General features: G+C 52.2%; 1 protein-coding gene across 12 annotated transcripts in view; it reads left to right on the forward strand.

Annotated features, from left to right (window-relative positions):
- The window catches only part of MYT1L (myelin transcription factor 1 like), a 559436-nt gene that overhangs the window by 521493 nt on the left and 10926 nt on the right, over positions 1 to 27017 (forward strand). For 8 of the 12 annotated variants that reach the window (XM_009441909.5, XM_009441910.5, XM_063789386.1 and 5 more), the window contains exons 22-23: positions 15926 to 16017; positions 23863 to 23966. In XM_009441909.5, the coding sequence (XP_009440184.1) occupies positions 15926 to 16017; positions 23863 to 23966 (196 nt within the window). Of the gene's footprint in view, positions 1 to 15925; positions 16018 to 23862; positions 23973 to 27017 lie in introns of all 12 variants that reach the window. The other 4 variants (XM_024354177.3, XM_063789385.1, XM_063789389.1 and 1 more) reach the window with 1 other exon arrangement.

Here is a 27017-nt window from a genome sequence, read left to right on the forward strand (position 1 = left end):
GTGTCTGTCGCCATCAGGAAGGCAGGGGAGTGGCGTGTCTGAGGTCTCTTTCCCCAGCTCCATGTTGCTCTCAGGGGAGAGGGAGAAAGTCTGGCTCTCAGGCCACTCTCTGAGGACCCACAGGCATCCAAACCCCTTACTCCTCTCCCTCCTGTCCTCTCCCTTCTCCGTCTCCTCCCTGGAGATTCCTCCGCCGCTACCTGATGGGGATGCATCCTTCCAAATCTATGGCTGCTGCCAGGAGTTCCTCCTATCTCTGGGATGTGTCATCCACAAAGCGAAGCCTTTGAAACGCAAATGCCTTTTTCTCTGGTTTTCGCTTCTAACAGCTGTTCCTTGAAGCACCAAATGCTAGCCAAAATGGTGGTAAAATGCATACGAAGAACAAATTATGCATCGGCCAGGATACTGCGGAGTCCTCCCCCTCTCTCTCCTCTGGATGACTCAATATGCATCAGCCGGGATACTGCGGAGTCCTCCTCCACTCTCTCCTCTCGACAACTCGCTGCATGGATCCATCCCTGAGTGCTGGTCAGTGCTCCCCAAAGGAGCCGCAGAGGGCGGCGTCCCGGCGCCACCCTCGCATGGCCTGGCCGGGGTGTCACAGGCTGGCCCCTGAGGTCTCACAGGGCCCAGGGCACAAACTTCAGGACGAGAGCAGCTCAAATGCAGCGGCCCACGCCCCTCTCCTCCCTGTGCTCAGCCTTCTCTGGGATCCGAGCTCTCCGTCCAGGCTGGCGCTGACGTCAGACACGTTCTGGCCTCTATCCTGCCAGCCTTCTCAGCACTCTGGGCTGGAAGGAACATTCCAGGAAGGCAGTATTTCCCAGAGGACAGAGCGCCGCCCTGCTCTGCTGGGCACAAAATTACCTAACCCTAGAGAGATGTGGAGAAAATACCAAATTGAATCTACATTACAGATTGTTGGAAGAATTGGTTGGGGTCATGTATCTAAAATGCTTAATGCAGGCTCCTAAGCATAGGAATATGTTTAGTAAGTCTAGTCTGCTTTATTAGCTATTATTTAAATTTGTTCCATAGCAAGAATCACTCTCCGTTTAGAATCCAAACTAAAAACATTCCCCGACCCCCATGGAGAAGGCTTGGTACGTTCCCTGAAAAGTCATTGAGCATCCCACATCACCTCTGCCCGGTGGCCCCGCTGGGGGGGAGGCGTGGCCTCATCCCATGGGTCGTGCCAGGGACGGCGAGGCCCAGGCCAACACTGTGCCACGTGATGGTCACTGGACACCTGAGACTACTCAGCTCTTGAAGTTTGGCCCCTGTGACAGAGAACTGACTTTTTAAAATTGTTTCCTTTCAGTAAATATAAATGTAAATTTGACCACACGAGATGAGGGCCGCCACCACTGGCAGTGCAGGGCTGAACACGCCTCCAGCCACGGGTCTTCCTACAGGGACCCAGCCTCGTCGCTGCTCCTCCCAGGAGCATGACCCACCTGCAGGGCTGAACACGCCTCCAGCCACCGATCTTCCTACAGGGACCCAGCCTTGTAGCTGCTCCTCCCAGGAGCATGACCCACCTGCAGGGCTGAACATGCAGCCAGCTGAGGGTCTTCCTGCAGGCACCCAGCCTCGTCACTGCTTCTCCCAGGAGCCTGACCCAAGCCCCCCCTGCAGCCTTCGCTTCCGTCCTGGGGGGCTGCTCAGAGGCTGCCCTCCAGCGTCAACCACACCCACTCCAGCCCACTGCCTGCTCCCTCCTCCAGGACCCCGGAGCCGAAGCCCTGAGCCAGATAGGGTGGACCTGAGTGCCCCAAGTGGAGAGAAGGCTACAACTACAGCTGCCACAGCTATATCTATGACAACGAAGGTTGCAGCCACAACCACAGCAACAACAGCTACACAGCCACAGCTCTGACAACAGCAGCAACAGCCCTCACCACCACAACCACCACGACTATAACAGCCAGCACCACCAGCTGGGCGCCCCTGCTGGGTCTGCCTGGGGAGGCCAAGCTGCCACAGGGCTGTGCAGCAGGACAGGTGTCTCCTCATTGAGGATCTTTTCCTCCCACGTGTCGATGCCATTTGAGGAGCTTAGGGCAAAAGCTCACATTTGCAGAAGAGTTATGGTTCACATGTTAAAAAGAAAACGAGGTGCAATAAGGTCCCTTTCACAGGTGTAGGGGCCAGGCCATCAACATATCCCTTCAGGAGACACAGCCAAGCCACAGCAGTGATAACGTTAACAACCGAGGCTCCTGAGAGGCAAGCAAAAGGAGAAACAAAACCAAACATTTCCCTTCTGCTAGGATTACACTCAGTCCTCAGCAGCAAGCAGCTGCTCCTGAGAAAGAGAAACCCTCCAGGAGAGGAGGGTTTCACTGTGGACACAGCAGCCCTGGTGAGGCAGTGGCTCCTTCACAGGAGAGGAGGGTTTCACCACGGACACAGCAGCCGCCATGAGGCGGTGGCTTCTGACTGCCAGGAGCCCAGATGTCTGGGTCCTGCGCCTCAGCCCCTGACACTTGGAGACCTCCTCAGGGTGAGTTTGCTGCCACAACAGCCATCCTGTCCCTGGAGGAAGGAAGGGGACCCTCTCAAAGGACACAGGCTGTAGGCCACACTTCTGCCTCCACCCTCAGACCCATGTGGTCCCAGGGCCAGCCCTCGCCATCCTGTGGCAGCCAAGTGCCTGCTGAGCACGCAGGAGCATCCCTGGGGAAGAGGGGCTGACAGTGGACACACCCTGCGCTCTCCAGGAAACAGACCCAACCCACACAAAGATGGCAGACACCTTGCAGAAAGGTGCACGTGTGTTCCTCAATACTGGGTTTATTAGGCATCTCTATTGGGAATCCTAGCCAAGCTCTACAGACTGAAATCACATATATCTCCACTAAATCTTAAAACACTACTAAAATGACCCACTCTCCTCTTATAAACCCACAAATATAATGCAACTAAATAACTAAATAAGGAAGGGAAGTGCAGACCATCCCATCCACAAAGCACTGGGAGCCGCCCAGCCCAAGCACACATGGCTCAGGCCTCAGCTCCCTGCAGAGGAGCTGGTAGGGGAGGGAGAGGATGGGGGTGGAGAGAAAGAGTGAAGAAAGAACCCAGAAAAAGAGGAGTGAAGAGCATGCAGAACCTCCATAGAAAAGAGGCTGGGACCTAGAGTGGGGATTCAGAGTTGGTCGGAAAACAGAGGAGTAGTTGAATTGTCTAAGAGGGGTTCGACTCCCGGATGCCCTGCCACAGGCCTCCTTCTCCCCGGCAGAAGGATAAGCTAGAACAGAAGCTCTGGAGCTAGTGCTAGGAAGAGCTGGAAAGAGGATGAGCCGTTGTACTGAAGATAGGAACGTCAAGTGAGATGGACAGGCCCCAAGGCCTTGGTCCCGTGTGGCTCCGGGAATCCAGCGGCTCCTCCTGCTCCTCTGCCTTCTCCACTCCCCGCCACTCCAGACAGAGCAGGGGCCTCTTCTCTAGAACCAACAGATTCAAGATAAAGGGCCTCCAGGCACCAGTGTCTGGGACGTATGCGTGAACAGCCAAGGACTCCGGCCACTGAAGGCAAGCAGTAAACAGCATGGCGGAAACCAAGCAAACAAACCAGCCTTACCAGGGGGCAAAAGAAGCTCAGAGGAAGCAGAAACATTTCTGGAAAGAGGAGCAATCTTTTTAAAAACCTATAATTTGTCATCAGACAGAAAAGAACAGAAAGAACATTAAAATATATTGTATTCATAACCCAAGAAACATTCAGAGAACACGAATATCTATTTTAAAAAATAAATAAAAAGTTTACTTTGAAAGTTAAAATGTAAAATTGAGGTAATGTCCCATAAATTATAGAGATGAGAAAAGAAGATAAAAGATTTTGTTAAAAAAAATAAAGAATTCAGGAGAGTTAGTAATCAACTAATAGGAGTTTCTGAAGAAGTAGAGAGAGTAGAGCAAATGGAAGAAAGAAAATTCCCAAAGAAAGAAAACAAGGAAAATCCCCATGGCAGAGATCTTGAGTTTTCAGATATAAAGGCCTCGTTGAGTAGCCACACAATCATGAAATGGTTCTATGTCGTCCGGGGCTCTACCTGAGAAGCAGGACCAGTAGGATTTATATATGGACGGGTTCATCACAAGGAACTGGCTGACACCATCTGGGACTGGCTCCACAAGTCCAAAATCTGTAGGGCAGACAGGCAGCCTAGAAACTCTTGTTCAGGAGAAGTTCCATTCCACGGGGAGAATTTCTTCTTCCTCGGGGAAACCTTAGTTATATTCTTAAGGTCTTTTGACTGCTTGAGTCCGGCCCACTGAGAGTATTGAGAATAATCTCCTTACTTAAAGTCAGCTAGGCCAAGTGTGGTGGCTCACACCTGTAATCCCAGTATTTGGGGAGGAGGACGCAGGAGGATCACTTGAGCCCAAGAGTTTAAGACCAACCTGGGCAACATGGCAAGACATCATCTCTACAAAAAATTTAAAAATTAACCAGGCATGGTGGTACATGGCTGTGGTCATAGCTATATGGGAGGCTGAGGAGTGAGAATTGCTTGAGCCCAAGAGTTGGAGGCTGCAGTGAGTATGATCATGCCACTGAACTCCAGCCTAGGTAACAACAGCAAAACCCTGTCTCAACAACAACAACAACAACAAAAAGCCAACTGATGGTAGATGTTAGTCACTCTACAAAATACCTTTGCAGCAACACTTAGATAAGTATTTGATTAAACAACTGGATGCTGTGTCCTCTCCATGTTGACATATAAAACTGTCATAGCCAACCACACAGAGGTTCATCATCATGAAATTTTGAGAACCTGGAGTGGGGATACAGAGAGAGAGAGAGACAAACAGAGACAAAGTGAGAGACAAAAGAAAAGGAAGCTAAGAGATGTACTCAACAGCAATGCTGGAAACAAGAATCAAATAGAACAATGCCTTCAAAACTCTTAGGAAAATGATTGCACACTCAGTATTCTATACTCAACCAAACTATCAATTTGGAATGCAAAAGCAGCAAGCCCCATCCAATGGGTGACCAAGCCCCAGCCCTTCTTACTCCTCTTGAGTGGGTGCTCTCTTCTGAACCCATTGCTGCCTCAGGCTGTACTCCCTCATTCCTCCCCCAGGCCCCTCTGCCAGCTTCCTCGCTGGCCCCCCCACTGCCCTCTGCCCTCTGCAAGCATCCTCCATGCTGCTGCCAGTGAGCTCTCTACCAAGCAAACTCTACTGTGTGGTTGCCAGGATTACATGCTTCCAATCCTTTGTCATTGCCTAGAAGCTAAATCCATTCTCCTCCATAAGGCACTTGAGATCTTCCCTAATAAGCTCTTACCCGTCCCTCCAGCTCCCTGCCTCTCTGCCCTTTGGTTGCACCCAGACCTAAATTCAAAGCTGAAGACATGCTGCTCAGGCTTCTTTGGCCCTTCCACTGCTCCTTGTCCCCTTCAAACAAATGTCTGTCTTTAAATACCCATGCGGACTCCACCTCCCTCTGTAATGCTGCAGAGCATCATATCATCGGACCATGTGCATCCCTGTAGGGCATGTGTATTCACAGGGGCCTCTGCCCGAACTGCACTGGCAGGGCCCGAGTGTAGCATCTGTCACTCACGGGTGCATGGAGAGAGGCTGCAGGAGGAGGAGTGGAGGGTGAGGCTGGTGCTGGATGGCCTGGGTATAAACTCAGCCCTGCCTTTTTTGACTGTATGGTCTGGGGCAAGTTAGCTGTTCTGCGTCTCGATTTTCTCCTCTGTAAAATGGGATGGTCATAGATTGTTTGAGCAGTGGGCCAAGTCTGAAGAGCATGCCAGCATGTGAGAAGTAAAGCATTTACAGCAGCTCACCACTGCTGTTAGCATTGTCATGACCCTCCTGTTAGGACTGTGCTTGAGGACAGGAGGTAAGTGTTGCTGATGAGTGAATAGAGATAGGACGTTTGATGACCTATGGAAGTGGCTCTTCAAAACGTCTCTTCTCAGGCCTTCTTCTCCTAACAGTGTTTTGATTGTCACTGCTGAATAGCAGTGGCTCCAGAATCCATCCCTTGGGCAGGAGGCAGGTGGACTCCGTGGGCTGCAGGAATGAGCTGTGTGGGTAGCTGCCATCCCTCAGGCTTTGAGAGGGACCTTTGTTTCCTGAGGCAGGTGGACGTGCACCCCAGTGGGAGGGACCTGGTCTGGGAGCTGGGAGCCATCTGGGTGGTCACACGGCCACCCACGGCTGCACTTTCTGCACCACCTGCCTGTGTGGCTGTGGCCGAGGCGTCCACCTGGCACAGAGGTCACTGTTCTAGAAACGCTTCCCTCTCTCCATGGTTTGAGAGCACCCTGTTTGGCACAGAATATTTTTAGGGGAAAAACCTCCAAATTCTGGATCTTGGCTTGAGAAGGGTCCACGATGCCATTGCTTCCCACTGAGATGGAAGCAGATCTGATACACAGTCAGAGGCAGAAATGTCACGTGGCTCCAAGAACACCCTCCTGCCCTTCCTCACATATGCTGGGGCCAGAGTCCGGGAAGCCAACCACAGGAGAGCTGCTCTCGTGGCGACCGGGGCAAATGCAGGACAGGCTGTGGCTGCTGCACCAAATCCCCGTTTGCTTATTGAGGAGATGCTCCGTCATCATGAGTCAATCAGTGACAAGAATAGGATTAAAATACACAGTAACAGTGTACACCTGGAGTGCATTGTGTCTCATATAAATTACATATTATATAGTTAGAGTATTAAAATAGTAGCAGTGGAATAGGGAATAGTAAAATAAATAAAATGTTATTAGAGTGAAACTCACTGTGAAGGAAACTGTTTGCCCCTGGCTGTGTGGAGCCGATTTTCAGAGGTTACTGAATCGCAGACAGCACCTGGCTGGGCTCTTCCCACCCGCAGCTCTTTGTCTTGAGTTCTCATCCTAGCACCTTCCAGCTGCAACAAAGCCTCTACACACACTCCCACCTCCTCTCAAATTACTTATTTTTCTTCCCAATCTCTGTGTCTTGTTAACCATATCCCCCTTCGAAAGTTTCACTTATTTAGTTATTTCCAACTGTAATGTTCTCCAGGAAAAGGCCCTTCTAGCTGATGTCCAGATAAAAAATGTCAGGGCCTCCCCGGAGCTCGGTTTGAAGCCCTTCTAAAGCTTTCGCTGGAACCTTCATCTGGAATCCCTGGTGCTGACGCCTGGTGCCAGACGTCTGGGGCCTGGGGCAAGCGGGTGGAGCAGCCGCTTAACTACTTGCTGCCCAGAACTTCCCCGCACTGAAACTTGGTGACTTCCAAACCTACACTCAGCAGCACTTGACTTTAATTGGAGAAGCGTTTCTGTAACAGGCTGCTGGATCTCACGTTCAGAACTAACGTGTGAGTAAAATAGTAAGCACCCTCTTTATAGTTTACACCCGAGACCAGCCGTGGGCTGACCTCCTTGGCTGAGCCAGGTGTGTGGACTTTCCCGAGAGCCCGGGACCAGCACCGCCCCCAGGCCACCGCTAGATGGCACTGTCACCGCGCCAGGGCCGCCACCACCCCCCAGGGCCGCGCTGGGCCTGTTCCCAGGGTTCTCTTCCAAATTGGACCTGAGCTGGCAGTGCAGTCACTGGATTGGAATTGGCAGCACCGACACAGCCGCGTTTGGACAGAATGCATCATTCTTCAGTCCCGTCTTTGTTTCCTAATTTAGTTTCCCAAACTCTTGCTGAAGGCTCCTGCTCCTTAAATAACACCATTATTTGTCATTCCCAGCAGGCAGTTTTATTAACTGAGAGTGAAGAGAAGCAGCATGAGACTGTGGGCAAAGCCGGTGCTGAACCGCAGTGTGGGTCCAGGAATGTGGACTCTGCAGTTTCCGGCCGTGTGGCGCCCCTATCCCCCCACCCATGGGGGACTTGCCTCCCTGCACCGGTGGCCTCTGCTTCCTGGAGCCGTCGGTCCTCTGGGTGGTTCTCTCCCATGCACTTAATTCACCGCACATAACTTAGTTCTGTTCCTTTATTTTCAAGGTAGGAGAAGCCAGGATGGGGAGATCCCTAATAGATATGACTAAATACACTTAATAAGGAACTTTGTAATCAAGTCATGAGAAAATGGGCCTTTTTGACATAAGAGTGGACAAGTACCCCAGTGCCCACCTCCCAGCAGGAGCCACCTTCTGACCACACTGCATGATTTCAGGAGCTGAGGCACCCATGGGGAGCTGAGGACAAGGTGGCCGTGTGCAGCCCCTCTGGAGCACGGCGTCTGCAGGGACCCCTGGGTGCTGCCGACAACAGGGGTCCACCCTGGGACGGAACCAACTGGCAGGACCCCGGGGTCCTCTCGTCTACCTCTCACCCTACAATGCAGGCCCCAGGCCCCCAGCCGGGCAGTGAGGCCCTGTGCATACACTGGGGCATAGGAATGGGACAGGGCCACCCCCTGGGGGGCCACAGCTGTCACTCTGCGCTCACTCAGTGGCCTTGAAAGAAGCGCCTGAAGCAAGAGAACATGGGTGACGGGGTTTCCCTGAAGTCAAGTCAAAGCAGCCAACGTGCACCATGTCCATCCTCATTTTATGCGCCTTTGTCTTGGCGTAGCCTCAGCAGCTGCTTTTGGCTGCGGCTTTTAAGCTGTGAAAGTATTTGCTGGGAATGTCCTTGGCTCCTCACGCGGCACCTCCTCCCCGTTAGGCTGGTTTCTCTGCTGGATCTAAAACAGGAGGGAGGAAGCATCGTGAGTGGCATGGGGGGGCTTGAGCGGCTCCTCCTTCTCTCCTCTGGGGGTGCCCACCGGGGCCCAAAGCTTCTGGGAACCCGGCGGGGAGCTCTGCTCCTGAGCCAGGAATTGCCAGGCACCACACAACTGCTATCCGCGGGGCCTGTCCGGTTTCCCCAAGTGCTTCTGCTTCATTCGCTAATCCATACAGCGTAGCTCAGAATGATCGCTTGCCTTGGGTCCCCAAACACTACCTGAGCTGGAAAGTGCTTGTGTGATGTGTTAGTAATGGATAATACAAAATTTTTAACATGGGACTTTAAGCCATCAAAATTTCTGTTTTAACAACAACAACAAAAAGGCTGAATGTGGTGGTTCATACCTGTAATCCTAGCACTTTGGGAGGCTGAGGCAGGAGGGTCGCTTGAGACCAGGAGTTCGAGACCAGCCTGGGCAACATGGTGAGACCTAGTTTCTATTAAAATATTTTTAAAACAAAAAAAAGAGATAACTGTGCCACGGGGCGTTCCATTGGTGATGAAGCGTGCTGATGCCCAGGGAGCCACGGAGTTTCTCAGGGTGGTGCCGTGTGCCTCTCACCTGGACGCCTGGAGCCACTCCCCAGTCTAAGGGTTTGAATGCAGGAAAAGCCATCTATGGCTAAGAAGAGACAAAAAATAATTCTAAACTAGAAAAGATAAAATACAGGACAAAGGAGAGATGGGCCAGGCAGCCCTGGGACACTGGCCTGGGAGTTCTGGGGGCAGGGCATGGGGAAGGGGTGGCTGTTAGGATTCCATGGAGGTGTACCCAGGGGGGTGCTCCCCCACACTCTTCCCTCCTCAGAATCAGAGTGGGAAAGCAGCTCGGCCTCTCGGCCCCTCCTGCTTCCTGACAACTGAGAGGCAGGACGCTGTCCTTCCTATTTTATTCACGCAACAGACATCCCTCTAGGGCCCGTGGTATCCCAGGCACGAACTGTGATTCTGAGTGGAGAGGGTGGAAAGGACACGGGGATGACCCTGCTGGGGTGGAGCTGACAGCGTCATGAGGCAAGAGCCACTGAAGAAGCAAATGCACCCTCTCATGACGAGTGGGAGCAGGGAGGGACCCCAGCGACAGAGAGGATGGGGAAGGGGCCTGTTGATGCTGCTCAGCGAAGGTGGCGGAGACATCTGCACCAACACAGCCAGGCTCTGGGAGCTGCGTCACCAAGCCCATCCACAGAGGGGCCTCACCTCGGGCTCTCAACCTGTGCCCCAGAGAGCCAGGCCTGTGGTGGCCGGAGCTCACTGAGCTGATTCCACAGGACGGAACCTCACCTGTTCTCCCAGGCCTGGCTATCCTGACATCTGCCTTTCATGGCTCTGGTTTAATATCCTTTCTCTATATTCAACCTTCAAAATATCCCTATGAGGTGGGAAATTTTGTTTGCTTTTAAATTCCCATTTTACAAATGAAACACCCGAGCTTAGACAGGTCACTAGAATAAGTCAGCAGCAGAAGCAGGACTTAGCAGAGAAAGTCTGACTTCCAAGCCTGTACTTCACTTCTCCCTGGAGCTCCTAGGTTGTAGGTAACAAGAATTCCCAAGAAGCAAGCCTGGAGCAGAGCCAGGGAAACGAGGTTCCACTCTCCACCCCACCACTAAGGAGCTGTTCGTTCATGGGTGAATGCTCTCCGCCAGGCCTGCACCTACCATTCTGCAAGCATTTAGTCCACTGTGGGAAACAGAAAGTGAGACCTGCCCTAAAGAACTTAACTGAGCAGATCTTTAAAAATTCTGCGGCAAGACCCATAAAAGAGAAAGAGGCTGGGGAGCTCTGCACCCCCAGTGAGGTGGAGGCTGGGGGCGGTTTCTGCAAAAGCCGAATCCTAAAGGAAAAATCACTGACGTGATGTCAGTCTGTTTCCATTTTCTATGCTGTGCATTTTTACTAAACACGTCCCATCTGCAAAGGCTCCTGGACACCGGGATACACATAGCAATGTGGTGGGCATTCCGAGGAACCACCCTCAGACCAGCAGAAGAGGAAAAGATAACCAAGGATGGGAACCGCCCATGTCCACGTCCCGGGAGGCTGCGCTCCAGGGCGCAGGGGATTCGAGGAAGGCAGCGCTGTGGTGGGCCAGAGCCTGGGCCGGGAGGGCCTCCTGGTGCAGGCCGGGCCCTGCTTTGTGGACAAAACAGTAAAGAGTTAGGAGGTCAGTTGGATGGGGACAGGGCGGGACAGCAAACTCAAGTGGGAGCGCCAGGGGCGTTCACCTAGCGGCAGAGAAGATCGCTGGCCTGGGGAATTCGTGAGTGGACAGCGGGAGGCAGCACGTGTGAGAAGAGCCCGTCGCAAAGGCCCTCTAGGACAGCGGCCCCCAACCTTTTGGCACAAGGGACCGGTTTCATGGAAGCTAATTTTTCTTTTTTTTTTTCTTTTTTTTTTTTTTTTTTTGAGACGGAGTCTCGCTCTGTCGCCCAGGCTGGAGTGCAGTGGCGCGATCTCGGCTCACTGCAAGCTCCGCCTCCCGGGTTCACGCCATTCTCCTGCCTCAGCCTCCCAAGTAGCTGGGACTACAGGCGCCTGCCACCACGCCGGCTAATTTTTTGTATTTTTAGTAGAGACGGGGTTTCACCGTGTTAGCCAGGATGGTCTCGATCTCCTGACCTCGTGATCCGCCGCCTCGGCCTCTCAAAGTGCTGGGATTTCAGGCGTGAGCCACCGCGACCGGCCGGAAGCTAATTTTTCTACAGAAAAGGGGTGGGATGGTTTCTGGATGAAACCGTTCCACCTGGGATCACCAGGATTAACTTCTAAGGAGCCCGCAGCCCGGAACCCCTCGCAGGCGCAGTTCTCAATAGCGTTTGCGCTCCTGGGAGAATCGAATCCCGCCGCTGACGTGTCGGGAGGCGGAGCTCAGGTGAGAATGCTCGCCCGCCCACTGCCCACCTCCGCCTGTACGGCCCGGTTCCTCACAGGCCACGGCCGGGAGTTTGGGGACCCCTGCTCTAGGAAATATTCCAGCATCGGCAGCTGCTCTCAGAGAAGCTGCTGGAAGCTCTCCTGGGGGAGTGGGGGCAATCACAGCTGTGCCCCTGGGGCCATTTCTCAGCTGTGGGATGGAACGGATGGGACCCAGGCTGAGGCCCAGGGGCCTCGCTGAGGGAGAAAGCAGCACAGACCTGGACTGAAGTGATGAAGAGAAGGGAGGGGTTTCAGGCGCAAACAGCAGAGGCTGCTCGCTGGGAGGATGGCAAGGAGGAGGAGGCGTGCCTTTGTGGCCCTGCCTCTCTCCCCACCTGCAGCTCCTGGCCCCTCAATGCCATTCGCAAACGCAGGGAAAGTCGAAAGGGCCGCGGAGGTTCAGACGGCGGAAGGCCAGAGAGGTTCAGCGGGGGAAAGATGGGAGCTGCTCCCTGCATTTGTGAGGATCACACTGAGCCGGGCTGGGCCACACGCACCGTGGACCGACCAGGCGTCACCCTCGCCCTCACCCCAGCCCTCCTCTCATCTTAACCCAGGGCGGCAGCTGCACTCAAGAGTCTTTTTTTTTTTTTTTTGAAACGGAGTCCTGCTCTGTAACCCAGGCTGGAGTGCAGCAGTGCGATCTCGGCTCACTGCAACCTCTGCCTCCCGGGTTCAAGAGATTCTCCTGCCTCAGCCTCCCAAGTAGCTGGGATTATAGGCACCTGCCACCACGCCCAGCTAATTTTTGTATTTTTAGTAGAGACAGGGTTTCACCATGTTGGCCAGGCTGGTCTGGAACTCCTGACCTCATGATCTGTCCGCCTCGGCCTCACAAAGTGCTAGGATTACAGGCATGAGCCACCGCGCCCGGCTAAGAGTCTTCTCTTAACTTGGAAGTCCTGCAAAATCCTGCCGCAGGCCTCTTTGAGGGCTCAGTCTGCACCTTCCAGAGCCTGGGTGCACTCACACTCACCCTGGGCCTCCACTCACTGAGCCATCAGAAAGTGTATTCAGACATTTTATGCTTTCAGAAGTCGTCACTGGGCACCTATTCCATCTCCAGCACTCTCCCATCATGGGGATACAGAGCAGTGAACAAAAAAATGCATTTTAATCCTTGCCCTCAAGAATACACATTCTTTTCATTAAACTTCACAAACACAGTCAATTCAATATTTTATTCTCGTTTCACAAGTGAGCAAACAGGACTGCCTAAGTCTTTCCTAGCCAGTTCCACGTCTTACGTGCGTTAGAGCATCAGGGGGTGCACTGTGAGGTCCAGTGGGCCTCCTGGTCTCATGAAGGACTTGCCAGGTGTAGTCACCTGACTGCAGAGTCTACCTGGATGCAGGGCCAAAGCGCAGACACACCTGCAGGAAGATGTGTGTGACAGCCGCAGTGTGTCCAGTGGCAGGAAGGGGAAAAGTGGCGTTAACATCCAAGCATCCTATTTTAGGAGAGCCTTAACAGATCTTTTGAGAACTTATTTTACAAATGAAAATATCCAGCTCGCCTTCAGAAGCAGATTTACGGATAAGCTAGGGAAGCAGAAGTGTCAGCCCCCACCCCAGCCGGATTTGCAGGGCGTCCTGCTGGGATCTGATGGGGAGGCAGGAGAAGACCCAGGAGGGTGCCCCGGAGTGGGGACGACTGCCAGGTTGTTGCCCAGGCCCCATCAGGGAGGACTGAAGAGGAGCCTGTTCCCTCCGGAACGCGAGGGGTTCGTTCACGCCCCACACTAAAGACAGCTTGAGGAGCACAGGGATTTCCGGTGTAAACAGCAGCAGGCAGGGTGAGAGGATCCATCAGAAGCAGCAGTGCCAATGTCTAGTAACAAATAAATGAACAAAAAAACAGCAAAGGGAACCACGAGCCAGGACCCCCTCAGGGACTGTCCGGATTCCTGAGGATGCAGTCAGGGCGAGCAGGAGAAGCCAGGGCACCCACCGTGCCCACCCTGTCAGGCCACCCAGTTCCCAGAGGCCTCTCTGCTCCTGGGGCTTCCCGTGCGGCTTGCCCTGGGATGGGATAGGACGCGGGAGCTGATGATGCTGGAGCTGATGACGCCAGAGCTGATGACGCCGGAGCTGATGATGCTGGAGCTGATGACGCTGGGGTTAAAGTCCCCGCTGCTCCTTCTCCCACTGAACCTAGGAACATCATCAGCAAACACAGCAGTTCACAGCCACAGAGTTGTGGTATGAGCAACAAATACTGGTGATTGTCTTAGACGTTCCAGGGCTGCAAAAACAAATACCATACCTTGGGCAGCGTAGAAACCAGAAATTTATTCCTCCAAGTTCTGGAGACTGGAAGTCCGAGACCGAGGCACCAGCAGATTCGGCATCTGGCAACGGCTGCTCTCTGGTTGGTGAACGACGCCTTCTCACTCTGTCCTCACATGGGAGAAGGGGTTAAGGAGCTGTCTGGGTCCCTTTTATAAGGGCACGGATGCCATCACGAGGCCTCCTCACTTCCCGTATGCCCCTTGTCCTAACACCATCCCGGTGGGGGTCAGGATTTCAGTGCACGAGATTTCAGGGGACACAGTCAGGCAACAGCAATGATTATTTAGAATTTTATGAATATTCTATTATAATTATGAGATGCAAACATCACATCAAAAAAATAACAACTTAGACCTGTGGTGTGGATGAAGAATACTGGAAATATTTTTATACAAAGATAGGATTTCCCCAAAAACAACCACTAATATCCCCAGTTGAAAATGTATTACGATCAAGTTCTTCTGCTATGAATTTTCCTGTTTTCTTAAAAAAATTTTAAAAGAAAATGTATTACAAAAATAATATTTAGAAAGCTTAATTATATTAATGCGGATATTAAAGAGATATTTCTAATAATGATGTAATCTGCCTGCACTAGTAAAGAGTGTTTCTAGATATATCCCTAACACACCATCACACGACTTACGGACACGGTCCATCTAACACTTCATATACAGGTGAAATACAATATTATGTATAGAGAGAATAAACACATATGTCATATACATATATAAAACATTATAGGCGGGGTGCGGTGGCTCATGCCTGTAATCCTAGCACTTTGGGAGGCCAAGGCGGGCAGATCACCTGAGGTCAGGAGTTGAAGACCAGCCTGGCCAATATGGTGAAACCCTGTCTCTACTAAAAATACAAAAATTAGCCAGGTGTGGTGGCACACACCTGTAATCCCAGAGGCTATAATTCTGTAATCGGGAGGCTGAGGCGGGAGAATCACTGGAACCCAGGAGGCAGAGGCTGCAGTGAGCCGACATCGGGCCACTGCACTCCAGCCTGGGTGACAGAGCAAGACTCTCTCTCAAAAAAAAAAAAAAAGCGTTATATATAGAAGTTTTTCACCTCACCCATAGTTAAGTGCCAGATGGCCCCTGGCCTTTAGCACAGTGAGGACTCCAGTTGACCAGCACGTCCAGGAGCCCCTGGAAGGGAGGGAAGGCCCCTCGGAGACTGAGGAGTTGTGAGGAAGCCGAGGCACGGGACTGCATGGAAGAGGCGCTCGGCACACAGGACACGCCATCTTCAGCAAACACCCAACAGGACAGAAAAGGAGGCAGAGGTGCCTTCCTGCCCCGGAGGCTGCCAGCCACATCTGCCACATACACTGCGAAGAGCTGAGACGCATCCTGACGTCGACAAACCAGTGGCTGAGAAAAGTGAAGAGACACCTGGAAAGTTTGAAAACAGACTGAATAGCTGCTGATATTAGAAAACTGGCTAAAAATTGTAAGTGAGATAAGGAGATTGCAGTTATGTTTTCACCTTTGAGATTGGGGAAGCAGGAGGGGCACAGGTGACTAGCCTTGAGAGATAACAGCTGAATTTGGGTTGAGTTCATTATTCTGCTGTCTCTACTTTTGTATATTTGAAATTAACTTTTAAACCCAACCTTTCTATAAGCTTGATGCTTTCCATAATAAAGATTTTTAAGCAATATTATCACTCTACGAAAGTTCCAAAAAGCTCTGAAAGTTATACAATGAAGGGCAGATTTCCTCTGCTCTCAGAGCCCCAGCTCCCAAGACCCCCCGCCAAGAGGCAGCCCCAGCCGAGCACCCATGATCAGTGCTCACCACATGCATGAGTGCACACTCATGCACCCCATGTGTGCATAACTCTCATACTGTATGCATTGGTCTTTTTGCTTTTTCTCATTTTCAGACAGCCTTTTGCTGGCAACCAACCTAATAATGCTATTCTACACCTTGCTTACCACCACTTCCCTGCAGGGCTGGGACATTAGACAGTTGACTAATGGCCGTCCTGTGTCTTGTCCACAGCTTGTCAGGATGCCCGAGAGCCACGTCAGCGATGAAGAAGGCAAAGCTTTCTGGAGAGCAGATGCTGACCATCAAACAGCGGGCCAGCAACGGTGAGCACCCCTCCAGCCCTCGTGGCACCCATGGTCAGGAAGGCCCAGCGGGCACGGCCATGCCAGCTCTGTGTCCTTTGACAGTTACAGCTCACTTTTCTGAGAAAGCAGGGGCAGAGATAATTCTGGCCCTCTCATCTATAAAGCGAAGCAACTTGAGAAAAAAGCAGTCTTTCTCAAAACCGTCTCCCACCTTCACCGATTTCACTGCTCACCGGAATCATGAGCCCAAGTCCTGAGGGTCTCTCCAGCACTGGACGATTTACTCCCTGGAACCCCAGTGTGCCCACATTTCTGCCTGTGTCCCTCAGGCCCTCATCCAGGGTTTCTCCACCCAGGAGCAGCTTTGGGGCCACCCCAGGCCACAGATAACAAGGATGGCACCCCCTCCCCTGTCGCCCTCACTCTCTGCATGTCTGGTGCCTGATTTTCTTGATTCCACCTGCAAATCTGTTTTGTTCTGAGGGTCTCTCTTGTCACCAACCAGCACAGGTGTGTAGAGAGTTCTGCAGAGGAAAACTGGGGGCCTCTGGAGGAGCAGGAGAGAGGAGAGCCACTTAAGCCCTTAGAAACATCCACAGTCCACCCTCATGATCTGGGGACTCTATTTGCGAGGTCATCTCCCTGCCGAAATTAATTTGTAGACGCAGGCAATGATCTCAGTGCTTTTGTAGTTAGTCCTGTGCACTCGCAGAGCAGCTGAAGTGTCTGGTGTTCCTAAGGGCAGGGGGCTGTGATGTGCCTCACAGAGAAAACACACACTAGCCAAGCTCCCTTCAGACAGGAGTCATGGTTGTGACTGTTGGCTGGGAGTTTCTATGTTAAGGAATCCACAGTATCTATTAAATAAGTTGTCTTTAAATGGGAGCACACATAAAACAGGTGTATTCGTGCATTCTCACACTGCTATGAAGAAATACCCGAGACTGGGTAATTTATAAAGGAAAGAGGATTAATCAACTCACAGCTCCACATGGCTGGGGAGGTCTCAGGAAACCTACAATCATGGTGCAAAGGGAAGCAAATGTGTCCTTCTTCACATGGCGGCAGGAGAGAGAAGTGCAGAGCAAAGTGGGAAAAGCCCTAATAAAACCTCCAGATCTCGTGAGAACTCAGTATCAGGAACAGCATGGAGGTAATCACCCCCATGATTCAATTACCTCCCACCAGGTCCCTCCCACGACACGTGGAGGTTATGGGAACTATAATTCAAGATGAGATTTGGGTGGGGACACAGCCAAACCATATTAACAGGGTTTTTTATTGATCGATTGACAAAAATGGGACCAGAGGGTGGCAGGAGCTTGGCCCTTTGTTTCCAAAAGCAGTGATTCTGCTCTCAGCCTGTGTGCAGTAACTTTATAGCACATGGCTCCTGGGAATAATGAGATCAGCTGTAACCTGTAGCCATTGAGCAGACTGGTCCCCTTCACAGCAGAAGCCCAGCCTCCCCTTCTCAGCTTTCACTTGCAAGATGCACCCCTAATTTTGTATTTCTAAATGGAGCCTGCAAACCTCTTCAAGCACCACAAAGCACGGATGCCCTGGGCTGAAGGCTCCCAGACCTATGATGCACAGATCCACCCTACAAAGCTGAACCTGGGCAGAACCTGGCACCCTCCTGCTGTACCTTTACCAAAGGGCACCTCCTCCCCAAATCCACCAAGAGTGAGCCACACCTGAGCAGCTCCCAAGCATGCAGGCATGAAGCCCCTGGCCGCAGCCACGGGGGTCCCCTCTCATCTGACTGTTATTGGTGGTCCTGAGGACAGCATGAGAGACGCCTGAACGTCCCACGTGTGTGTACCTGCAGGACTCCCTCTGCCAGCAGCCAGTACAAACTATTCCTCAACATGTGGCCCATTGTTCACCAGAAAGGTCATCAGCTTCTTGACATTGGTCCTCAAGGTCTGGGGCTCCTGGAGGTATCCTGTCCCCCAGGCTGCTCCTGTCTCCCAGGCTGCTCCTGTCCCCCAGGCTGCTCCTGTCCCCCAGGCTGCTCCTGTCCCCCAGGCTGCTCCTGTCTCCCAGGCTGCTCCTGTCCCCCAGGCTGCTCCTGTCTCCCAGGCTGCTCCTGTCCCCCAGGCTGCTCCTGTGCCCCAGGCTGCTCCTGTCTCCCAGGCTGCTCCTGTCTCCCAGGCTGCTCCTGTCCCCCAGGCTGCTCCTGTCTCCCAGGCTGCTCCTGTCCCCCAGGCTGCTCCTGCGCCCCAGGCTGCTCCTGTCCCCCAGGCTGCTCCTGTCTCCCAGGCTGCTCCTGTCCCCCAGGTTGCTCCTGTGCCCCAGGCTGCTCCTGTCTCCCAGGCTGCTCCTGTCTCCCAGGCTGCTCCTGTCCCCCAGGCTGCTCCTGTCTCCCAGGCTGCTCCTGTCCCCCAGGCTGCTCCTGTCTCCCAGGCTGCTTCTGTCCCCCAGGCTGCTCCTGTCTCCCAGGCTGCTCCTGTCCCCCAGGCTGCTTCTGTGCCCCAGGCTGCTCCTGTCCCCCAGGCTGCTCCTGTCTCCCAGGCTGCTCCTGTCCCCCAGGCTGCTCCTGTCAGTTTCTGCCTTCCAGAAAACCCTGACCCACCCTCACAACCTCTCCCTGTGGATGCAGTCCCAAGCAGCCAGTGTAAGGACCCCGCTTTTGAGACACCAGGATAGCCAACTTTCGCTTTCTAGTTATTACGGAGCAGTGCTCCTTGCCAGAAAGAAAACATTCCCTGAGCCCCATCCGCATGCCGGGCGCTTTTCAAAATACTTAGAGGGCATTTCACCCCTGAATAACCCTGGATTAAAGTGGAAATCCTTAGACAATTGATCCGAGTCCACGTGCCTTTGTTCCCCATTAATGAAGGAAGTGGCGGTTAGGTTAGGTAGGCCAGTTCAAAACAGAAAAGGAAAGAAAATATGGAGAGAACAGATCTGCCAATCCTAGAGGAGGGGCCATTCACACCTGGGCTGGTCCACCTGGGCGGCGGTGGGCAGATCCCTGAGGTGGCCATCTCTTCATCGGTGGGCCTGAGTCGGCATTGAGGGCACTAGACATTCCTATTACTGCTGCACACAAGGAGTTAATTCACAAAAACAGGTGCTAACTCGGAGGGATAAAGATAAGCAGTTGGTCTGTGACTCTAAACTAGAGGAACCAACAACTGGGCGTCATCCCACCGGAAAGCAGCCGGGACACGGGCATTCCAGGGCCACCGCCCGCCCACTGGGCCCAGCTGCTGCTGCTGGGCAGCCTTCAGCCAGGCGCTGCATTTCACCCAAGTTTCTAGACACAGTTCGTGTTGTGCTAAGTTTTAGGACAAACTGTTCCCCCTGCTGCAGATCCTAATGCACGCACATCCATGGGTAAAAAAGAGGAGCTGCAGGTCACTGGGAGAACAGGTGGTGGAAGTGGGTCTTCCTAAGTCCAAGTGTGTGCTGCTGCCTGGGGCTGTCGATTCCTGACACTGTTTGCACCAAACTGAGATAGTTCTTTCTTACCCCCAGAGCACAGTTGTGTGCCCAGGCATCATTTCCATGTCTGTGTAGCTAATCCAGGAAGGGTCCAGGGACCTTTCCTGCTGCTCATCAGGGGACAGAGGCACAGCATCCAATTCCTGCTGCTCTTCAGGGGACAAAGGCACAGCATCCAATTCCTGATGCTCTTCAGGGGACAGAGGCACAGCATCCAATTCCTGATGCTGTGGTACCATTCTTCGCATCTGAAGCTCTGTGTTCCTGTTGCCCTTGCTGTAGATGTGGAAAAGACAATCCCTCTCGTTTTTTGGACTGGGTCTCGCTCTGTCACCCAGGCTGGAGAGCAGTAGCACCATCTTGGCTTACTGCAACCTCCGCCTCCCAGGGTCAAGCGATCCTCCCACCTCAGCCTCCTGTGTAGCTGGGACTACAGACGTGCACTATCACACTCAGCTAATTTTTGTATTTTTGGTAGAGATGGGGCTTCGCCACGTTGCCCAGGCTGCTCTCAAACTCCTGAGCTCAAGCAATGCACCTCCCTCGGCCTCCCAAAGTGCTGGGATTACAGGTGTGAGCCACTATGCCTGGCCTTCAATATTTTACTATAGATGAGTTCTGACTATGTTGCCCCCGTGTTGCTCTTGAACTCCTGAGCTCAAGCGATCTGCCCGCCTCAGCCTCCCAAAGTGCTGGGATTATAGGCGTGAGCCACCATGCCCGGCCTTCTTTTCTTTCATATCCTGAGTGTAAAGCCTTTCCTGGGGTCATTTTTATACCTTCAGTGTAACAAGAGTGCGCAGCAGCTTCCCTCCATGTGAGGCCCGGACACTGTGTGGGACAGAGAAGCCACCGGAATCCACTGTGAGGCACTGACTCGGCCAAGAAGGACCCTGGCACTGGATTTTAGCGCTTTCTCTTGAGCATTTGTCTGAAAGGGAAGCAGCTATTCTAAATGTCCTTGAGGTTCCCTTCTGGCTCTAAAGTATTTTTCTTTCTTTCTTTTTTAAGTTTAGGGACGAGCCTGCTCTCATGTCTCTGCCAAACAAGGATCACCTTATTTTCTTTATCCGTGGAGTGATCTCATCACGCATTAGTACTCAGCTCTGCCTGAGCAGCCGGCATGGCTGTTAGTGAGTCTCCCTTCAGAACTCTTTTGCAGAAGTTCACTGTATGCCTCTTAGCACCTTGGCACCTTGGCTGAAGTTGTACCATCAGTGGCTTTTTGGTGGGTAGTAGGGGCAGGGGCAGTGTTAGGAGAGAAGGAAATAAGATAATGCTTTTTCTTTCCTTTTACTATCACAGCAGAAAGCAAGCTAGGGAAAGGAGCTCTAACCTCCATCAAGCCCTGAAAACATGAAGCGCTTTGTCAGGAACTTCACCTACTTATTTCGCTTAATATTCCTGAGAGCTCCAAAGTGTGGGAACTCACATTTCTACTTCAGCTGTAAGGAAAAGGAAATTCCAGGAGGCATGGAAATTCCACCAAGCCATTAGTGAGAGTGACCAGCGCTGGCTGGGTTCACCATGGGACACTGGTCTCTCAAGAGCTACCAGGATCCTGAAGTAAATCAAAATCTTCCAGGACCACGCTATGCTAATTTGAGTAGGATTTTTTTGCTTCTTTGCTTTGGTGTCCAGTGGGTGGATTTTCTGGCTCTGAGATGCTGCTTTTTGGCTGGGCCCTCCCTGCTCAGGCCAGTTTTTTATAAAGGCAGTTTCTCCTGACAGCTTGCAGGCCAACTGGTGGAATGTATTATAAAACCCTAGTTGTGGCTGGGCGCGGTGGCTCACGCCTGTAATCCCAGCACTTTGGGAGGCTGAGGTGGGCAGATCACCTGAGGTCAGGAGTTCAAGACCAGCCTGGCCAACATGGTGAAGACCCATCTCTACTAAAAATACCAAAAATTAGCCGGGTGTAGTGGCAGGCACGTGTAATCCCAGCTACTCAGGAGGCTGAGACAGGAGAATCGTTTGAATCCGAGAGGTGGAGGTTGCAGTGAGCCAAGGTCACGCCATTGCACTCCAGCCTGGGCAACAAGAGCAAACTCCATCTCAAAACAAACAAACAACAACAAAAAAAAAACCCTAGTTCCAGCCTAACCATCCACAAAGTGAGGCTCAGCTCAGAGGCCCCAGCAACCCCAGGGACTGCTTCCTGGGCCAGTCACTGCCCTGCTGCAGGGATAAGGAGAATTCCCACCCAACCCAGAGCTCTCCTCTCCCTGAGGGGGCTTCACGCCGAGGCGCACGTGCCTGGGGGCTCGCAGGATGTCCCAGGAATGTGGCTGTGGACAGCTCTACAGAATCAGTTTGCAGGCCCTCCTCTTCCACATTCCCTCGTCCTACAGAATCTCATGGGCCGGGAATGCCTCTGTGACCTGCCGGTTCTTCCTGGCACCGTTTCCCTGTCTCCCTCCTCCCCCTTACAAAGGAATGGCGTGCTGCACAGAGCCGCAGTGGGCAGCCCCAGGACTGAGACGTTCCCAGGCTCCCACAAAGGGCTGTTGGTGACCACTTGGGCCTGAGGGTGGTCCCCCAGGACAGAGCAGAGCTATGGAAGTAATATCCACCCATCCATCACTCCCAGAACAAAATTAGAGATGAAAGGTTGTCATGGGACCCGTATCAAGACTTTTATTTGGATTTAAAATGACACTGACTTCTGTCAGAACAGTTGACCTGATCTGGCAGATCAATTAGATAACAAAGCCTGATAGGCCAGTTAGTTTGACATTCATCATGAATTCTTCAAACTAAACATCCCAGTCCAAGGTTTTTGATAGAAATATATTGAAAGGCCTCTGCGAGATGGGATTCCTAGGAATGTGCTTGAGAAAGTTGCCTGTGACAGCTGTAGAGGGTCGAAGCTTCACCACGTCGTGTTCTGAGGGCCTCCTTCACATGGAGCTGTTCTAAAGGCATTTGGATGCTTGCAGTTTAACAGAAGCTTGTGGGGAATGCTTCAGAAATGATACGTTCGTTCATAATTTAGTTGCTTTATGAATTGGGATTTTTTGCATTGGGTATTTTTATCTTGAGGGTGTAACTTTTTTTTTCGTTTCACTAAAAGCAGCATCTAAGGCCCAATCCCACTGATCCGTCACTTTCTCTTACTCTCATCTTTCTAACGTCTTGGTAGAGAGGAGCCTCCACCTCTGTTCTGCTGATGCCAGCAGGGTTTTTGGGGTGCTCTCAGGCCTCGGCCTCTGGTTGATTGTACCCCTTCTGCCCTTCTGTCTGCAAAGCTTGAAAACAGCATCTACCCACTGGGAGTCCTAGGAGGCCTGGATACATTTTCCATTAGTTTTGAGTAAAGATCCATTGTGGTGCTGTGTGGCCAATGAGAACAGCAATCTCAAATCCTGAATTTTCTAGGGTGACTGTGTTTGCCAAACTCCTGCTCTCCTTCTGTGTACACCCAATTGTGTGAGGTCAAGTGGTCACGAATAGAGAGGAATCTCCATCTCTTTGGCGTTGGCAGTGTAATGTTGCCAGTAACCAGACACAGCCGGCCAGGGAAGCAGGTGTCCAGAATGGCCTTTGTAAATATGGGCATCTGGGCCCTGTGCCCAGCTATGCCAGGACTGATCCAGGTGCCCCAGGGACCTCGGCAGGGCAGCAGTCACCCACCAGGGACACTCAGATGGTCAGGTACACACCTGGCCAAGGTCATCATTCTGGCAGAGTTTACAAATTGGGAATTCTGTTAGTTAGTGCATACTTTTTAATCATTCAGAATGAGATTTTTTATTTGCTAAATGTCGAATATTCAGAGAGCCCTTTTGTGGCCATCTCCCTCCGGCCAGCCCCCATGTCCCTCTCCCACTTCCCACAGCTTCCTGTCGGTGGGTAAGGTGAGGTCATCCTCAGCATTTGCTGGACTGCGTTTGTGGTTACACGTCTGTTGCCCATTTTCTGACCCAGAACCTGACCTGAGTGAGGGCGGGAGGACCTGGCCTTGTTGATGAACATACCTGCAGAGCCTGGCTCCAAGCCTGGGGTGTTTGCAGAATGACTGATGCAGACAGCGAGTCGAGAGAGAGAACAAAAGCAGGAGAAAACAGGCCAGGCTCAGCAAATCGGCACTCAGGACCAGGTGGTTTCTGCCTCGATACATCTAAGACCCAGGTTAACTGTCCCTGGGAGCTCGACCCTCAAAGTGCCTGGGAGTCTTCTGTGTGTCTCAATTGTTTGTTCCTTTTTGTGGGGGGACTTAGGTGGGGAAGGGGCAGTGGTAGGGAATAGAAAGACACAGAGATTGTGATGATTTTTTCCTTTCTAATTCAAGAGTCTATTTTCCAAGCAAATTCAATTACGAATATAAAAGGAACAAAGAAAGCTCCCAAAATTCTAACTCTAATATTTTTGTATATAATAGTTTTAACATACTAATATTCATTATTACAGGTATAGAAAATGATGAAGAAATCAAACAGTTAGATGAAGAAATCAAGGAGCTAAATGAATCCAATTCCCAGATGGAAGCCGATATGATTAAACTCAGAACTCAGGTAACAGTTTTTGAAGCCCTCAATTTTAGCTCTAACACGCGCCATTATACCAGAGATACATGGCATGAAATCAGCTTTTAGGAGAGCTGTCGTTTCCTCTTATTTGCTCTTTTATTTCCTTTATTTTTCCACCTTATGATATTGGTCTTCCGCAGACACCATTCCGTGGCAGTGTTCGCTGTAGCAGGGGCCGTGGTTCTCTCGTTTTCAGTCTGCATGTGTGTTTGTGTTTTTTAATAAAGTGCATTTGTGAATAGGCATTTTCAGAGGATCACCTGTTCCTGCAAACAATGAAGGTTTTCCTTCCAAGATACTTCAGGTCCTCCTGTTATTTAATCACTATATTAAATGTATAGCGACAGCCGATGTTCCCAGAATTTAAAACAAGGAGTGCCTGCCACATAGGACTCCTGGGTGTCTGGGATTTGGGGAAGTGGCCCCAGTGACTTGCAGCTGCAGAGCCTGGGGATGGAGAGAGAGCATTGGCAGCTGGCAGAGCAGCTGTGGTCACCTAAGCCCCTCCATGCCCACAAGCAGCCCACAGGGTAAACGTCCTCAGCCTCATCTTAAACATACAGCTTCTAAGACGGAGAGGCAGCTTCCTCAGCCAAGCCGAAGCCACAGAGGCCAGGCTGGACCCTGTCTGACCATGAGCCTTGTGCCTGGCATCCCCCACCTTGCTGTGTTAGGGTCCCGCCGAAGTACACTCTGGGAGTGGAATTGATTTGCTGACCACCCGACCCTCACATTGCCCACAGGGTGAGCAAAGGTGTCCCGTCCTCTTAGAAATGAGGTCTCCATTCTGGCCCCTCCCCAGCAGGCCACGGTGTGATGAGGTTCTCAGGGGATGCTGACCAGCCTCCATGAAGGTTGCTCAGTTTGCTGGGAATGAGCCCCGAGAACGGGATGGAGATGAGGATGGTGTCACCGCCAGCCATCTACGTGATGATGCTCTCCTCCTAACACACTCCGAGGGCTCCCTTATTATCCCCGCTCTGTAAATGCAGAGGTTGAGGCGGGGGAAGGTTGAGGGCCTTTCCCATGGTCAGCTGGGTGAGGTCAACGGCTCTGCTCAACAGGTGGTTTCTACCCGCTGGACACAGCTTTCCCAAGGATGGAGACATCCTCTGGGGCTGGGGCCCCACCAAGCAACCGTAAGGGATTTCCAGGCCCCCCGTGAGTACCAAGGATGAGGCCAAGGGTGGGAACTCCCCACCAGGCCATGTGGCTGCTGCCCGGGTGTTTTGATGCCAACCTACTTCCCCAGAGGGCATCACTGCCTTGATCTCACAGACCTGGTAGCCCCAGGGGCTGTGTTCAGGCCTTCCCAGAGTCTCGCATTGGCCTGGCTGGGGCTCACCCAACACAGGTTGGAATTTCCCTTAAGACTTACCTGAACGTTAGGCTTGGGGAATGGAGTAACAGCCTGTGGCATTCCTCACCCCCGGGACCAGCCGAGGCCATGGAGGCAGCATCTTGGACTGTATAGGAGACTCCATGGCTGCCAGAGCACTCAGGAGCTGCTGTTTCTGGGAGAGAGTAGGAGGTGACCAAGTCAGCAAAGATTGTTTAATTGGGACAGATCAAAAATTCACCCTTGAGTATTACTCCGTTCTCACACTGCTAATAAATACTTGAGACTGGGTAGTTTATAAAGGAAATGGGTTTAATGGACTCACAGTTCCACATGGCTGGGGAGGCCTCAGGAAATTTACAATCATGGCAGAAGGTAAAGAGGAAGCAAGGCACCTTCTTCACAAGGTGGCAGGAAGGAGAAGTGCAAGCAGAGGAAATGCCAGACACTCGTAAAACCATCAGATCTTGTGAGCCTCACTCACTATCATGAGGACAGCATGGGGGAACGCCCCCACGATTTAATTACCTCCACCTGGTCCTGCCCTTCACAGGTGGGAATTATGGGGATTGTAATTCGAGGTGAGATTTGGGTGGGGACACAGAGCCAAACCATATCAAGTTGTATTCTGTTTATGAGGGACAAGCCTGAAAATCTTAATTTATTTCCTCCTTTGAATGGCACCTTTTGGGGCACTCTCTGATGAGGCAGAATGCCCTTGTCTGTCCAGGGTGTTGAGTCCATGGTCTACTGGGGCAACCCAATTCCAACAGGATGCCATTCAGGAAGGGGGTTCTTCCCACTTTCCAAAACCCCTCCTTCTGCAGTGAAGGTCTGCTGCTCCGTGGCTGTCCATGAGGGATAGACGGCAGCTCTGATGCCAGCTGTGGATGAAGTACTGGGGCTGGGGCTCAGCCGAGGGCTGAGTAGGCTTAGAGGTCATGCCGCCTGGATCTGAGCCCTAAAGAACAACGCATGTGCCTACGCAGGCTGCTTAGAGTAGGAACCCCAGGCAAGCTCTGCACCTGCACGGGCGTGGCCTCCCTCTCAGGAAGCACTCAGGTCTGTGTCTGTTCTCACTGGCTCCTTTGTGCCTTTATCTCTGAGATGAGTAGTTGCTCCTAACAGCATCTATTTGGACCTGATGTCAAAAATGAATGTGAAGAGTTCACATTTATTCTCACTGACTCGGCTGATGAGAGAGGTGACTTCCCAGATGTGCCCAGGGATGGACCTTCCTCTATTCTAGAAGGGATGGGAATGCCCTGAGCCGGAGTCCCCCAGCTCTGCAGCTCTCAGGGTCGGGTGATGAGCTCCAGCCCAGAAGTTGTTCTGTGAGCACCAGGCCTGAGCTCAGAGACGGACAGCTGCTGACTCAGGCAGCTTAGAGCCTGATGTTCTTTAAACAGGTTAGACCTGGAGCAAAACTTACCAGAAAACAATGTGCGCCCACAGCCAGGAGCCCTCCTTGCTGCCTGTGCCTTGGCCACTGCCCGGGGAGTATGGAGGAGGAACGTGGGGCAGGCCAGCTCTCCAGGGCATAAAGCGGCCCTGCCTGATGGCCTCGGCCTTCCTGCAGCAGCCTTCATGCCCCTTGCATTTTCCTTTAGAAGGTCCTGACTTTCCCGTGCCTCTCAGGCCCGCACACCCTCAGGGAGCATGGCCAGGAAGGGGAACTGGCCCAGACCCAGTGTTTT

Source organism: Pan troglodytes, chromosome 12 (assembly GCF_028858775.2).
Source record: "Pan troglodytes isolate AG18354 chromosome 12, NHGRI_mPanTro3-v2.0_pri, whole genome shotgun sequence".
Taxonomy (NCBI): Eukaryota; Metazoa; Chordata; class Mammalia; order Primates; family Hominidae; genus Pan; species Pan troglodytes.